Source organism: Eretmochelys imbricata, chromosome 7 (assembly GCF_965152235.1).
Source record: "Eretmochelys imbricata isolate rEreImb1 chromosome 7, rEreImb1.hap1, whole genome shotgun sequence".
Classification (NCBI taxonomy): Eukaryota; Metazoa; Chordata; order Testudines; family Cheloniidae; genus Eretmochelys; species Eretmochelys imbricata.
This window is the reverse complement of record NC_135578.1, coordinates 125,672,411-125,685,806: the sequence shown is the minus strand read 5'-3', so window position 1 is coordinate 125,685,806 and position 13,396 is coordinate 125,672,411. Positions and strand designations below refer to the sequence as shown.

The window sequence follows — 13,396 nt, the reverse complement described above, 5'->3', positions numbered from 1 at the left end:
GGACACCACAAACCCTACCCACAGAGACCAGCCCCCCAGGGACACCCCCACCCCAGCCCCACAGAGACCAGCCCCCCCAAGCATGCTATCACTTCCTCCCTGCAGAGACCACCCACCAGGGACACCACAAACCCTACCCACAGAGACCAGCCCCCCAGGGACACCCCCACCCCAGCCCCACAGAGACCAGCCCCCCAAGCATGCTATCACCTCCTCCCTGCAGAGACCACCCACCAGGGACACCACAAACCCTACCCACAGAGACCAGCCCTCCAGGGACACCCCCACCTGCATAGATCGGCCCCCCAAGGATGCTGCCACCCCTCCCTGGAGAGATCACCCCCCCTGGGATGCCACAACTCCTGTCCCACAGAGACCAGCCCCACACAGATCTTGCCACCCCTGCCCCACAGACACCAGCCCCCCCAACACCCCTCCACCCCACAGAGACCCAGAAGGGTATTGCCACCCCTTGCCTCAAAGAGACTAACCCTGGGGGTGCCACCACCCCCAGCACACAGACGCCAGCCCCCGGGGTCCCCCACCCTCATTCCATCTAGAACAACCAGCCACTGATGCTAAAATCTGGACCTGACACTGATGCTAAACCTGGACCATGAAGCAGCCCCCTTGTCTGGGCATGTCCCTGCACCGTCCACAGAGAAACCCCCTGGGCCTGCCCTAGCTCCTGGCTGGGTGCAGGGCAGGCGAGAGGTCTCTGTGGAGGCAGCCCAGAGATGGGGACTCACTTCAGCAGCTGGGGGCTGGCAAACACCAGCAGGTCATGCACCAGCTTGAAAGCCACCGATTTCAGGAGGTTCCCTGCAAAGGTTCTGATCAGGACCTTGGCCAGCCAGGCCTTGGGGTAATCCCCACTGGGGCCACTCACATCTTCCTTCTTCTTCCTCTTCGGCCGCTTCTCCTCCTAGACAGGAGCCAGCATGTGAGAAAGGAAGCTGGATCAGACAGGCATCCTGCCGGACACCCACCCTGGGTCAGACACCCCACAGGGTCCTCCCCCACACCCAACACTCCATGGGCCCCCTGGATCAGACACCCCGCACAGGTGCCCCCACCCACCCAGAGGCCCTTCCCCAGGACAGATGCCCCCACCCACCCAGGGGCCCCTCCCCGGGACAGGTGCCCCCGCCTCCCCCCAGCCAAGGCACCCTTCTCCCTGGATCAGACACCCCACTCAGGGGCTCTTCCCCGGGACAGGTGCTCCGCACAGGTGCAAGGCCCAGTCCCGGATGGCAGGGAGGCAGCATGGGTTGGTGGAAGCAGTGGGTGCTCAGGAAGGGGTGGGGGAGCTGCAGGCGGCTGGTTCCCGGGGCTGGGAGGGATGTGTGTGCAGCACAGAACCCCAGAGGAGAAGGGGCTTCACAGCCCTGTGCTTAGACCCTCAGCTCATCACGGAGCAGCACTGACGGCCCAGGGAGAGGGGAGTTGTCAGACAGGCCTGTGGGGAGCTGGTGAGGGGAGAAAACCTTAAGACATGTGGAGCATCTATTGAGGGCTCCCTCCAACCCTCCTCACTCACGTCATTGCAGAGCCAAAGCTCCAATGGCCTGTGCCAGAGACACAGTGACCTGGAGCCAGAGCCCCAAGTCCAGCCCAGAGGGCAGTGAGAGAGTTACCAGCACCAGGATGTCTTGGCTCTGAGCCTTGCTGAGCCCATTCCTGTGGTCTGGGGCTGCCTCGCGCAAGCTCCTCTTGCAGCGCCGTCTCTCCAGCGCCCGACGGGCCTTCCTCACCTCGGCCCTCATGTTCCTGTCAAACCTGCTGAAGATTTGCTGCGTTTTCACGTTTTCTTTCAAGTCCCAGAGATCTTCCATCTCCAGGGGTTTGCGATAACCCTTCAGAACCATCCTGTGGGGCAGAGAGAGCCTCTGGTCAGCAAAACCTTCTCCTGCACACTACGGAAACGGGTCTCTCCTGCTGACTGTCCCTCATACCCAGCCCAGAACAGACACAAAGACAACACTCGGGGTCACCGGGTGCAGGCAGCTGAGTCCACCGTGTCCCAAGCAACCAAGCTGCTTCTGGGGTGCTCAATCTCGCTGCAGTGCAAGCCAGGAGCAACTCATTTCACCCACAATTCCTCCCACCCTGCAACTCCTGCACCTGGCAGACAGTGAAACTCAACAGAGTAAGAGAACAAGAGTAAGGTGAGCAGACCCTAGCCTCACACAATGCCCCTCCCTGCCATCCCAGTCCTGGCCTCACCACAACTTACTCCACTCTGCCGGGGTCCCTCAGTCCCAGCTTGCAACCCCTGCTGTTCCTGCCCTGGGCTCCCTCCCACCCTGCTTTGCCTACCTGGTGTACCAGCCAAAGGTGATGGAGCTCAGGAAGGAGGCTGTGACCTCTGGGTTCTAGGACACCAAGAAAGAGGACAGGTTTCAGAGTGGTAGCCATGTTAGTCTGTATCAGCAAAAAAACGGAGGAGTCCTTGTGGCACCTTGGCCCTGGTCTAGACTACAAGTTTAGGTCGAATTTAGCAACATTAGATCGATGTAACCCTGCACCCGTCCCCACAACAAAGCCATTTTTGTCGACTTAAAGGGCTCTTAAAATCAATTTCTGTACTCCTCCCAGACGAGGGGATTAGCGCTGAAATTGGCATCGCCGGGTCGAATTTGGGGTAGTGTGGACACAATTCGATGGTACTGGCCTCTGGGAGCTATCCCAGAGTGCTCCATTGTGACCGCTCTGGACAGCGCTCTCAACTCAGATGCACTAGCCAGGTAGATAGGAAAAGCCCCAGGGACTTTCGAATTTCATTTCCTGTTTGGCCAGTGTGGCACAGGTGACCATGCAGAGCTCATCAGCAGAGGTGACCATGGAGTCCCAGAATCGCAAAAGCGCTCCAGGATGGACTGAACGGGAGGCACTGGATCTGATTGCTGTAGGGGAGACGAATCTGTGCTATCAGAACTCCGTTCCAAAAGACGAAATGCCAAAATATTTGAAAAAATCTGCAAGGGCATGAAGGACAGAGGCTATAACAGGGACCCGCAGCAGTGCTACGTGGAAATTAAGCGGCAAACGGCCGCTCCGGGTCAGAGTCCCAGACATGCCGCTTCTATGATGAGCTGCATGCAATTCTAGGGGGTGCCCCTACCATTGCCCCACCGCTGTCTGCGGACTCCTGCAAGTGCGGAGTCTCACGCAACAGGGATGAGGATTTAGAGGACGAGGAAGATGAGGGGGAGGATGAGGATGAAACCATTCTATCCGACAGCCAGGGACTGTTTATAACCCTGGATCCAATACCCTCCCAACCCTCGCAAGGCAGGCTCCCGGACCTTGAAGGGGGAGAAGGCACCTCTGGTGAGTGTACCTTTGTAAATATAATACATGGTTTAAAAGCAAGCGTGTTTAATGATTAATTTGCCCTGAAGACTTAGGATGCATTCACGGCCAGTACAGCTACTGGAAAAGTCTGTTAACGTGTCTGGGGATGAAGCAGAAATCCTCCAGGGACATCTCAATTAAGCTCTCCTGGAGGTACTCCCAAAGCCTTTGCAAAAGGTTTCTGGGGAGGGCAGCCTTATTCCATCCTCCAAGGTAGGGCACTTTACCACGCCAGGCCAGTAACACGTGTCTGGAATCATTGCATAACAAAGCATAGCAGTGTATGGTCCTGGTGTTTGCTGGCATTCAAGCAACATCCGTTCTTTATCTCTCTGCGTTACCCTCAGGAGAGTGATACCATTCATGGTCACCTGGTTGAAATAGGGGAATTTTATTAAGGGGACAATCAGAGGTGGCTGTTCCTGCTGGGCTGTTTGCCTGTGACCAAAAAGAAATCATCCCCGCTGTTAGCCACGTGATGGGGGGAGGAGTGAAGTGATCATCCCAGAGAACTGGGTGTGTGTGTGTGGGGGGGGGGGGTTAGTTGGGTTTGTGCTGCACGTTAACCCAGAAACTTCAGCCCCTCCTTTTAAATGGCCAACCCAACAGGTGCTTGGTATGGGAAATGGGGGTGCTGCTGTTTGGAACTATTCCCACATGTTAGGAAAGTTAAAGAAGCCAAAAGAGTGTGGCTTACCATAGCTGCCTGCTAGCCGAATTCTGTTGCCCGGCCCTGCGTGTGTGATCTCTCACACCAAACCAGCACGCCCTCAATATAAGAGGCAAAATGCGACCTTGTACCGAAAGCACATGTACTATGTAATGTTAACAGCTTGGTTCATGGTTCTAACCATTGTTCTCTAAAATGTGTCTTTTTAAATACTACTCTCCCATTTTTTCCTCCCACAGCTGCAAATGTTTCAACACTCCCCCTATCATCTCCATCCCAGAGGCTAGCGCAGATAAGAAGGCAAAAAAACTGGACTCGCGATGAACTGTTCTCTGAGCTCATGCAGTCCTCCCGCACTGAAAGAGCTCAGCAGAATGCGTGGAGGCAAGCAATGTCAGAGTCCAGGAAAGCACAAAATGAACGTGAGGACAGGAGGGACACGCGAGAGGAGAGGTGACGGGAGCAAGAGGAGAGGTGGTGGCAGCATGATGAGAGGAGGCAGGATGCAATGCTGAGGCTACTGGAGGATCAAACTGATATGCTCCGGCATATGGGTGAGCTGCAGGAAAGGTAGCAGGAGCACAGACCGCCGCTACAGCCCGTGTAACCGTCCGCCCTCCTCCCCAAGTTCCATAGCCTCCTCACCCAGACGCCCAAGAACACAGGCTGGGGAGGCTCTGGGCACCCAACCACTCCACCCCAGAGGACTGCCCAAGCAACAGAAGGTTGGCATTCAATAAGTTTTGAAGTGCAGTGTGGCCTTTTCCTTCCCTCCTCCTCCACCCTTCCCAGGCTACCTTGGCAGTTATCCCCCTATTTGTGTGACGAATTAATAAAGAATGCATGAATTTGAAACAACAATGACTGTATTGCCTCTGCAAGCAGTGATCGAAGTGGGGAGGTTGATTGGCTTACAGGGAAGTAGAGTGAACCAAGGGGGTGGGTTTTCATCAAGGAGAAACAAACAGAACTGTCACATCATAGCCTGGCCAGTCATGAAACTGGTTTTCAAAGCTTCTCTGATGCGCAGTGCGCCCTGCTGTGCTCTTCTAACTGTCCTGGTGTCTGGCTACGTGTAATCGGCCACCAGGCGATTTGCCTCAACCTCCCACTCCGCCATAAACGTCTCCCCCTTACTCTCACAGAGATTGTGGAGCACTCAGCAAGCAGTAATAACAATAGGAATATTGGTTTCGCTGAGGTCTAACCGAATCAGTAAACTGCACCAACACGCTTTTAAACATCCAAATGCATGTTCTGCCACCATTCTGCACTTGCTCAGCTTGTAGTTGAACAGCTCCTGACTGCTGTCCAGGCTGCCTGTGTATGGCTTCATGAGCCATGGCATTAAGGGGTAGGCTGGGTCCCCAAGGGTAACTATAGGCATTTCAACATCCCCAAAGGTAATTTTGTGGTCTGGGAAGTAAGTCCTTTGCTGCAGCTGTTCAGACAGACCTGAGTTCCTGAAGATGCGAGCGTCATGCACCTTTCCTGGCCATCCCACATTGATGTTGGTGAAACATCCCTTGTGATCCACCAGTGCTTGCAGCACCATTGACAAGCACCCCTTTAGGTTTATGTACTGGCTGCCAAGCTGGTCCGGTCCCAAGATAGGGACATGCGTTCTGTCTATCGCCCCACCACAGTTAGGGAACCCCATTGCAGCAAAACCATCCACTATGACCTGCACATTTCCCAAAGTCACTACCCTTGATAGCAGCAGCTCAGTGACTGCGTTGGCTACTTGGATCACAGAAGCTCCCACAGTAGATTTGCCCACTCCAAACTGATTCCTGACTGACTGGTAGCTGTCTGGCGTTGCAAGCTTCCAGAGGGCTATCGCCACTCGCTTGTGAACTGTGAGGGCTGCTCTCATCTTGGTATTCCTGTGCTTCAGGGCAGGCGAAAGCAAGTCACGAAGTTCCATGAAAGTGCCATTACACATGCAAAAGTTTTGCAGCCACTGGGAATCACCCCAGACCTGCAACACTATGCAGTCCCACCAGTCTGTGTTTGTTTCCTGGGCCCAGAATCGGCGTTCCATGGCATGAGCCTGCCCCATTGCCACCAGGATGTCCAAATTGCCGGGGCCCGTGCTTTGAGAGAAGTCTGTGTCCATGTCCTCATCACTCTCATCACCGCTCTGCCGTCGCCTCCTCACCTGCCTTTGCCGGTTCTGGTTCTGAACATACTGCAGGATAATGCGCAAGGTGTTTACAATGCTCATAACTGCCGCGGTGATCTCAGAGGGCTCCATGCTTGCCGTGGTATGGCATCTGCAGGAGAGCAGAGTTGCAGTGGAAGTGGTGGCTAACGACAGATGCCACGAGAATAGATATTTATAGAGAAGGATGAGAGGACCTGAGAGGTGGATTCATGAGAGCAGGAGAGCAGAGTTGCAGTGGATGAGGGAGACCATGACAGCCAACATGGAGAAATTCGTTATCGAGACAAGAGCAGGAGAGCAGAGTTGCAGCGGAAGCGGTGGTTGGATGACCAGTTTTGCAGACCTACTGCACCATCTGCTGCCAGCAGCACCAGGACACAACAGCGGCAGTGTCGGTGAGCTGAGCTGGGCGGGCTGCATGCTTGCCATGGTATGGTGAGTGTCACAGAGTCCCCGGGTGATGCTCTGGAACTGCTCCCCATGAAGCCAGGCAGGACTCTGGGGAAGTCTCCTTTCTGGGAGCAGACTGTCTGCAGGACACACAGCTCACACAGCTTCCACCTTCCTAGGTCTGACCTCGGAGCATTCAGCCTCCTCTGTCCCTCCATGTGCTTCCCACAGCGAGTCCACCCAGGCGGGGTCCTGGGGAAGCCAGAGGGTCCTGCACCCCAACTGCGCAGTCAGACGTGACTCTCAGCCAGCCAGTAACACAGAAGGTTTATTAGACGACAGGAACATGGTCTAAACCACAGCTTGTAGGTGCAGAGAACAGGACCCCTCAGCCGGGTCCATTTTAGGGGCAGTGAGCAGACAACCCCGTCTGCACTTCACTCCAGGTCCCCAGCCAGATCCAAACTGAAACTCCCTCCAGCCCCTCCTCTGGGCTTTGTCCCTTTCCTGGGCCAGAAGATCACCTGATTCCTTTGTTCTCCAACCCTTTAGCTCTCACCTTGCAGGGGGGAAGGGCCCAGGCCATCAGTTGCCAGGAAACAGGGTGTCGGCCATTCTCTGTGTCCAGACCCCTGCACACACCTGCCCTCTAGGGCCCTGCAATGATCATAGTCCCTTACCCCACCACCTAGATACTTAAGAACTGCATAGGGGAAACTGAGGCACCCCCCACACTATTCAGAGGAAACATTAAGAACAGTCCCGCTTCGTCACAGTGAGACAAGAGCAGGAAAGCAGAGTTGCAGCAGAAGCAGTGGATGACGACGGTCATATAGAGGACCTGCAAAGTGGATTCATGGCACCAGGAGAGCAGAGTTTCAGCGGAAGCAATGGTTCAGTGACAACGGTTAGCAGTCCTACTGCACCATCTGCTGAAAGCTGTATGGCATCCGCACGGAAAAAAGGCGCAAAACGATTGTCTGCTGTTGCTTTCAGAGAGGAAGGGGCGATTGACGACATGTACCCAAAACCACCCACGACAATGTTTTTGCCCCATCAGGCACTGGGAGCTTAACCCAGAATTCCACTGGGCGGCGGAGACTGCGGGAACTGTGGAATAGCTTCAACTTCTATAAATTTGACCTAATTCCGTGGTGTAGACATAACCTTAGAGACTAACAAATTTATTTGGGCATAAGCTTTTGTGGGCTAAAACCCACTTCATCGGATGCATGCAGTAGAAAATACAGTAGGAAGATATATATACACAGAGAACATGAAAAAATGGGTGTTGCCATGCCAACTGTAATGAGACTAATCAATTAAGGTGGGCTACTATCAGCAGGAGAAAAAAAAAAACGTGTGTAGTGATAATCAGGATGGCCCATTTCAAACAGTTGACAAGAAGGTGTGAGTAACAGTAGGGGAAAAAATTAGCACGGTGAAATAGTTTTTACTTTGTGTAATGACCCATCCACTCCCACTCTTTAATAAGCGATGGTCACATAAACAGCACCCTAAACTGGAAACCTACTGACCACTATACTTACCTACATGCCTCCAGCTTTCACCCAGACCACACCACACGATCCATTGTCTACAGCCAAGCTCTACGATACAACTGCATTTACTCCAACCCCTCAGACAGAGACAAACACCTACAAGATCTCTATCAAGCATTCTTACAACTACAATACCCACCTGCTGAAGTGAAGAAACAGATTGACAGAGCCAGAAAAGTACCCAGAAGTTACCTACTACAGGACATGCCCAACAAAGAAAGTAACAGAATGCCACTAGCCGTCACCTTCAGCCCCCAGCTAAAACCTCTCCAGCGCATCATCAAGGGTCTACAACCTATCCTGAAGGACGATCCCTCACTCGCACAGATCTTGGGAGACAGGCCAGTCCTTGCTTACAGACAGCCCCCCAACCTGAAGCAAATACTCACCACCAACCACACACCAGAACCACTAACCCAGGAACCTATCCTTGCAACAAAGCCCATTGCCAACTGTGCCCACATATCTATTCAGGGGACACCATCACAGGGCCTAATCACATCAGCCACACTGTCAGAGGCTCGTTCATCTGCACATCCACCAATGTGATATATGCCATCATGTGCCAGCAATGCCCCTCTGCCATATACATTGACCAAACCAGACAGTCTCTACACAAAAGAATAAATGGACACAAATCAGACGTCAAGAATTATAACATTCAAAAACCAGTCTGAGAACACTTCAGTCTCCCTGGTCACTCAATTTCAGACCTAAAAGTCACAATTCTCCAACAAAAAAACTTCAAAAACAGACTCCAACGAGAAACTGCAAAATTGGAATTAATTTGCAAACTGGACACCATTAAATTAGGCTTGAATAAAGACTGGGAGTGGATGGGTCATTACACAAAGTAAAAACTATTTCACCATGATAATTTTTTCCCCTACTATTACTCACACCTTCTTGTCAACTCTTTGAAAAGGAAAGGAGTACTTGTGGCACCTTAGAGACTAACCAATTTAGTCTCTAAGGTGCCACAAGTACTCCTTTTCTTTTTGCGAATACAGACTAACACGGCTGTTACTCTGAAACCTGTCTTTGAAAAGGGCCATCCTGATTATCATTACAAAAGTTTTTTTTTCTCCTGCTGAGAAGAGCCCACCTTAATTGATTAGTCTCGTTACAGTTGTTATGGCAACACCCATTTTTTCATGTTCTCTGTGTATATATATCTTCCTACTGTATTTTCCACTGCATGCATCTGATGAAGTGGGTTTTAGTACATGAAAGCTTATGCCCAACTAAATGTGTTAGTCTCTAAGGTGCCACAAGTACGCCTCGTTTTTTTTTAAAGAAAGAGAAGAGGCTGTTCACCAGAGCTGTGTCTGTGGCAAGAGCTGACTCAGTCTCCCCCTTCCAAGGTGGAATCCTGGGGGCCTCACACTGAGGCAAAGGGGATGGGCCACTGCAAGTCCCACAGAGCATGTGGGGCAGATCTGGCCAGTCCTGGGACCTGCACAGGCTGAAAGGCAGGAGTTGAGAGCCTTGCAGGGCTGAAGTGCGGGGACTCTCTCCACCCACCTGGCCCACACTGAGACCTCACAGATACTGTCTCACGACCTTGGCCTCAAAGATGCGTGGAGATGGGATCTTGCTATGGAGCCCATGTGCCACCAGCCCCTCTAAGCTGAGGCACCTTGCGGCAGCCTCTCCCGCGCCAAGCCGCCTGCAGGGTCTACAGGCTGTGCTCACCCCAAAGCCCAGACGGGGGCATAGAGCTCTCACCTTCTTGGCCATTTCCTCTGTTTCTGGGGCGACATCTGAGAAAGCTGAGATGATCAAGAGGAGAAGCTGGAGCCCATAGGAGATGAGGAAGAGGCTGAACCGTGGCAGGTCAGGAACCAGGCCCTATGGGGGAGGAAAGCCCTCAGGGATAACTGATGGCACCTGCAAGTGAGGTACAAGCCCAGCCTGGACCCAGGGACAACCAGGAAAGTGAGTTGGGCTAAGGCTGCCTGAGCGTTTCCGCTCAATCCCCCATTTCAACTGCTCCTGAATTCCTGGAGCTGTCTACTTTCAGCCCAGGCACCTCTGGACATGACCCCCAGGGGCACGCATTGGGGTGGGCAGAGCTGAGGCCCTATGGTAGGAGAGATAGGAGCTATTTCTGCTTTACCCCCACTCACGTTCCCCATGGGTGCTTGTTCACAGGGGGCTGCAGTGCCCCAAAAGCTGATGCTAGTTAACAGCCCACAAGGGAGGGGATTTCCTGGGCCAAACCCTGCCCCTTTGGGAGAACTGGGAGTGTGAGGGATTTCCCAGGGGCCCTTGCCCGCGGTCCCCACTGCTCCTGACCGGCAGTGCCTTCCGGATCAGCGTCTGGAGCGGGAACACCCCGCAGAGCAGGGAGAGAATCCAGAAGAAGAAGAGTGGTCCGGAGTCCCTGCGCGGGTGGAAGCGCTGGGTGTCATGAAGCAGCAGAACCAGGAACTGGGGAGAGAGCGAACTGGGTTAGAGCAGTGGGTGCAGGGAGGCTGGTGACAGAGGAACCCAGGACAATGTAACCTGGGCAGGGGGCTGAACCTGAGGCTCATGACCTGGAGATTATACATGGGTCCCAGGATATCACAGATGCAGAATCGGGCTGTACAGTATTGGCTTCCATTTAAAAATGTGATCCAAGTGTACCCGATTGTGATGTTATCTGATTAAACTATGACCATGTAGATTATTGTTGCTATCTCTGTTATATAATTGCAACAAATCTTGTACAAAACGTGTCATGTAAGATGTCTATGCACAGATTATGATTTGCTGAATATGATTATGCTATTTGCATGCATGTATCATTTTTCAGAGTAGCAGCCGTGTTAGTCTGCATCCGCAAAAAGAACAGGAGGACTTGTGGCACCTTAGAGACTAACCAATGTATCATTTTTGTATCTGAAGTTATGAGTATTGGCTCTATACCTGGATTTCTAATGTGTTTGCTTCTGGGAAACACCAACAAGGTGTTTAGCCAGCACATTGTGAAGGAACTATTCAAGTTAACGAGTTTCAGAGGGGCAGCCGTGTTAGTCTGTTTCAGCAAAAACAACGAGGAGTCTTGTGGCACCTTAAAGACTAACAAATTTATTCGAGCATAAGCTTTCATGGGCTACAGCTCACCTCATCAGATGTTTGAAGAAGTGGGTCATAGCCCATGAAAGCTTATGCTCTAATAAATTTGTTAGTCTTTAAGGTGCCACAAGACTCCTTGCTGTTTTTAGTCAAGTCAAGCAGCTCATCAAAAGGATACTTAACTCACAATGGAAGACACCCATCTACACTGAATGGACTGTCCTTCTGTCTGGGGTGTCATTAATGGCTTCTTCTGTGACTAAGCAAAATCAGGCATGGACATGTGACTTTCCCATGTGACTCCAAACTCCATCTTTTACCTGTAATTTTCCACCAGCGGCAGTGAGGGCTTTGTTTGAAACAATGGATTTCCCTCTACATGGCAGAAGCAATAAAAGGCGCTGGAAACACCTCCATTTTGCCTCTTTCCTGCTCAAGCCTCTGGACTATGGATTTATAAAAAGAAAAGGAGTACTTGTGGCACCTTAGAGACTAACCAATTTATTTGAGCATAAGCTTTCGTGAGCTGCAGCTCATTTCATCGGATGCATCCGATGAAGTGAGCTGTAGCTCATGAAAGCTCATGCTCAAATAAATTGGTTAGTCTCTAAGGTGCCACAAGTACTCCTGTTCTTTTTGCGAATACAGACTAACACGGCTGCTACTCTGAAACCTATGGACTTATACTAATCAGAGCATTCTAATCAAGGGATCAAGGACCTTCCAATGTTTTGGAAGCAACCAGAGACTTGACTATGGCCCCGTCTACACAGGCAAGTTTGTGCGCAGTAAAGCAGCTGTGAGCGCTGTAACCCCCAAGGTGCACACACTGGCAAGCCACCGAGTGCACAGAAACTGCGCAGATGCAGCGCTCTAAAAAAACCACCCCGAGGAGAGTTGTACACCTTTCTGCACCAGGGTGTGACGTTACTGACATAATCTGGGACCGTATAAATCATTGTTGCAACCAAGATCCTGGAGTGGCACCAAATTTTGTATAAAGGGGGTCAAATAAGGTGTCTAAGACAAGGTGATGGTTGTCTGGTTATGATTATGCTATCTGTATGCAGGTATCATTTTTGTATTTAAGTACTGGCTGTACATTGTCTGTATTTCAAACTTGTGCTATGTTTCTTGATGACACCCCAGACAAGTTGGTGTCAGCTCTGCCTAGCCTGCTTGACAGACCATTAAGGACCATCAGCTGTACAACTGACCCACTGAAAGAAGGAGTGGACTACATCCACCCTGATGGAATTGGCCCTGTCAACACTGGTTCTCCACTTGTGTGGTAACTCCCTCCTCTCCATGTGCCAGTATATTTATGTCTGCATCTGTAATTTTCACTCCATGCATCTGAAAAAGTGAGGTTTTTACCCACGAAAGCTTATGCTCAAATAAATCTGTTAGTCTTTAAGGTGCCACCGGACTCCTGTTTTGTGGATACAGACTAACAAGGCTACCCCGATACCAGACACACCTTGGGACTCAGCAAGGTGTGCAGGGACCTGCCTATGGACAGAACTCTGAGGGTTTTCCAGGCCATGGGATGGGCAGCTTGTCTTTGGGACAAAGAAAGCAGAGACCACATGGCAAGAGACTATAAAAACCTGCTGCAGCTCCTCCATCTTGTCTTCGATCCTGCTTCTGACCTCTGGAGGGACTTTGCTACAAACGGAAGCTCTACACAAAGGTCTGATGACCCACCCCAGCTGGGGATGTTCTCCAGAGACTTGATTTGAACCTGCAGCTTATTCCATCATTGCAACAAGCCTGAACCAAGAACTTTGCCATTGCTGTGTGTCATTGATTCCATTTAACCAATTCTAGCTCTCATCTCTATCTTTTTCCTTTTATGAATAAACCTTTAGATTTTAGATTCTAAAGGATTGGCAACAGCGTGATTTGTGGTAAGATCTGATTTGTATATTGACCTGGGTCTGGGGCTTGGTCCTTTGGGATCGAGAGAACCTTTTCTCTTTTACTGGGGTATTGGTTTTCATAACCATCTGTCCCCATAATGAGTGGCACTGGTGGAGATACTGGGAAACTGGAGTGTCTAAGGGGATTGCTTGTGTGACTTGCGGTTAGCCAGTGGGGTGAAACCAAAGTCCTCTCTGGCTGGCTGATTTGGTTTGCCTTAGAGATGGAGAAACCGCAGCCTTGGGCTGTAACTGCCCTGCTCTA

General features: G+C 51.6%; 1 protein-coding gene across 3 annotated transcripts in view; it reads right to left on the bottom strand.

Annotated features, from left to right (window-relative positions):
- Positions 1–13,396, bottom strand: part of ABCC2 (ATP binding cassette subfamily C member 2) — a 65,936-nt gene that overhangs the window by 42,264 nt on the left and 10,276 nt on the right. For all 3 annotated transcript variants that reach the window (XM_077823391.1, XM_077823390.1, XM_077823393.1), the window contains exons 4-8: positions 10,445–10,579; positions 9,875–9,997; positions 2,320–2,375; positions 1,638–1,869; positions 750–925 (exon numbers count right to left, since the gene is read on the bottom strand). In XM_077823391.1, the coding sequence (XP_077679517.1) occupies positions 750–925; positions 1,638–1,869; positions 2,320–2,375; positions 9,875–9,997; positions 10,445–10,579 (722 nt within the window). The remainder of the gene's footprint in view (positions 1–749; positions 926–1,637; positions 1,870–2,319; positions 2,376–9,874; positions 9,998–10,444; positions 10,580–13,396) is intronic.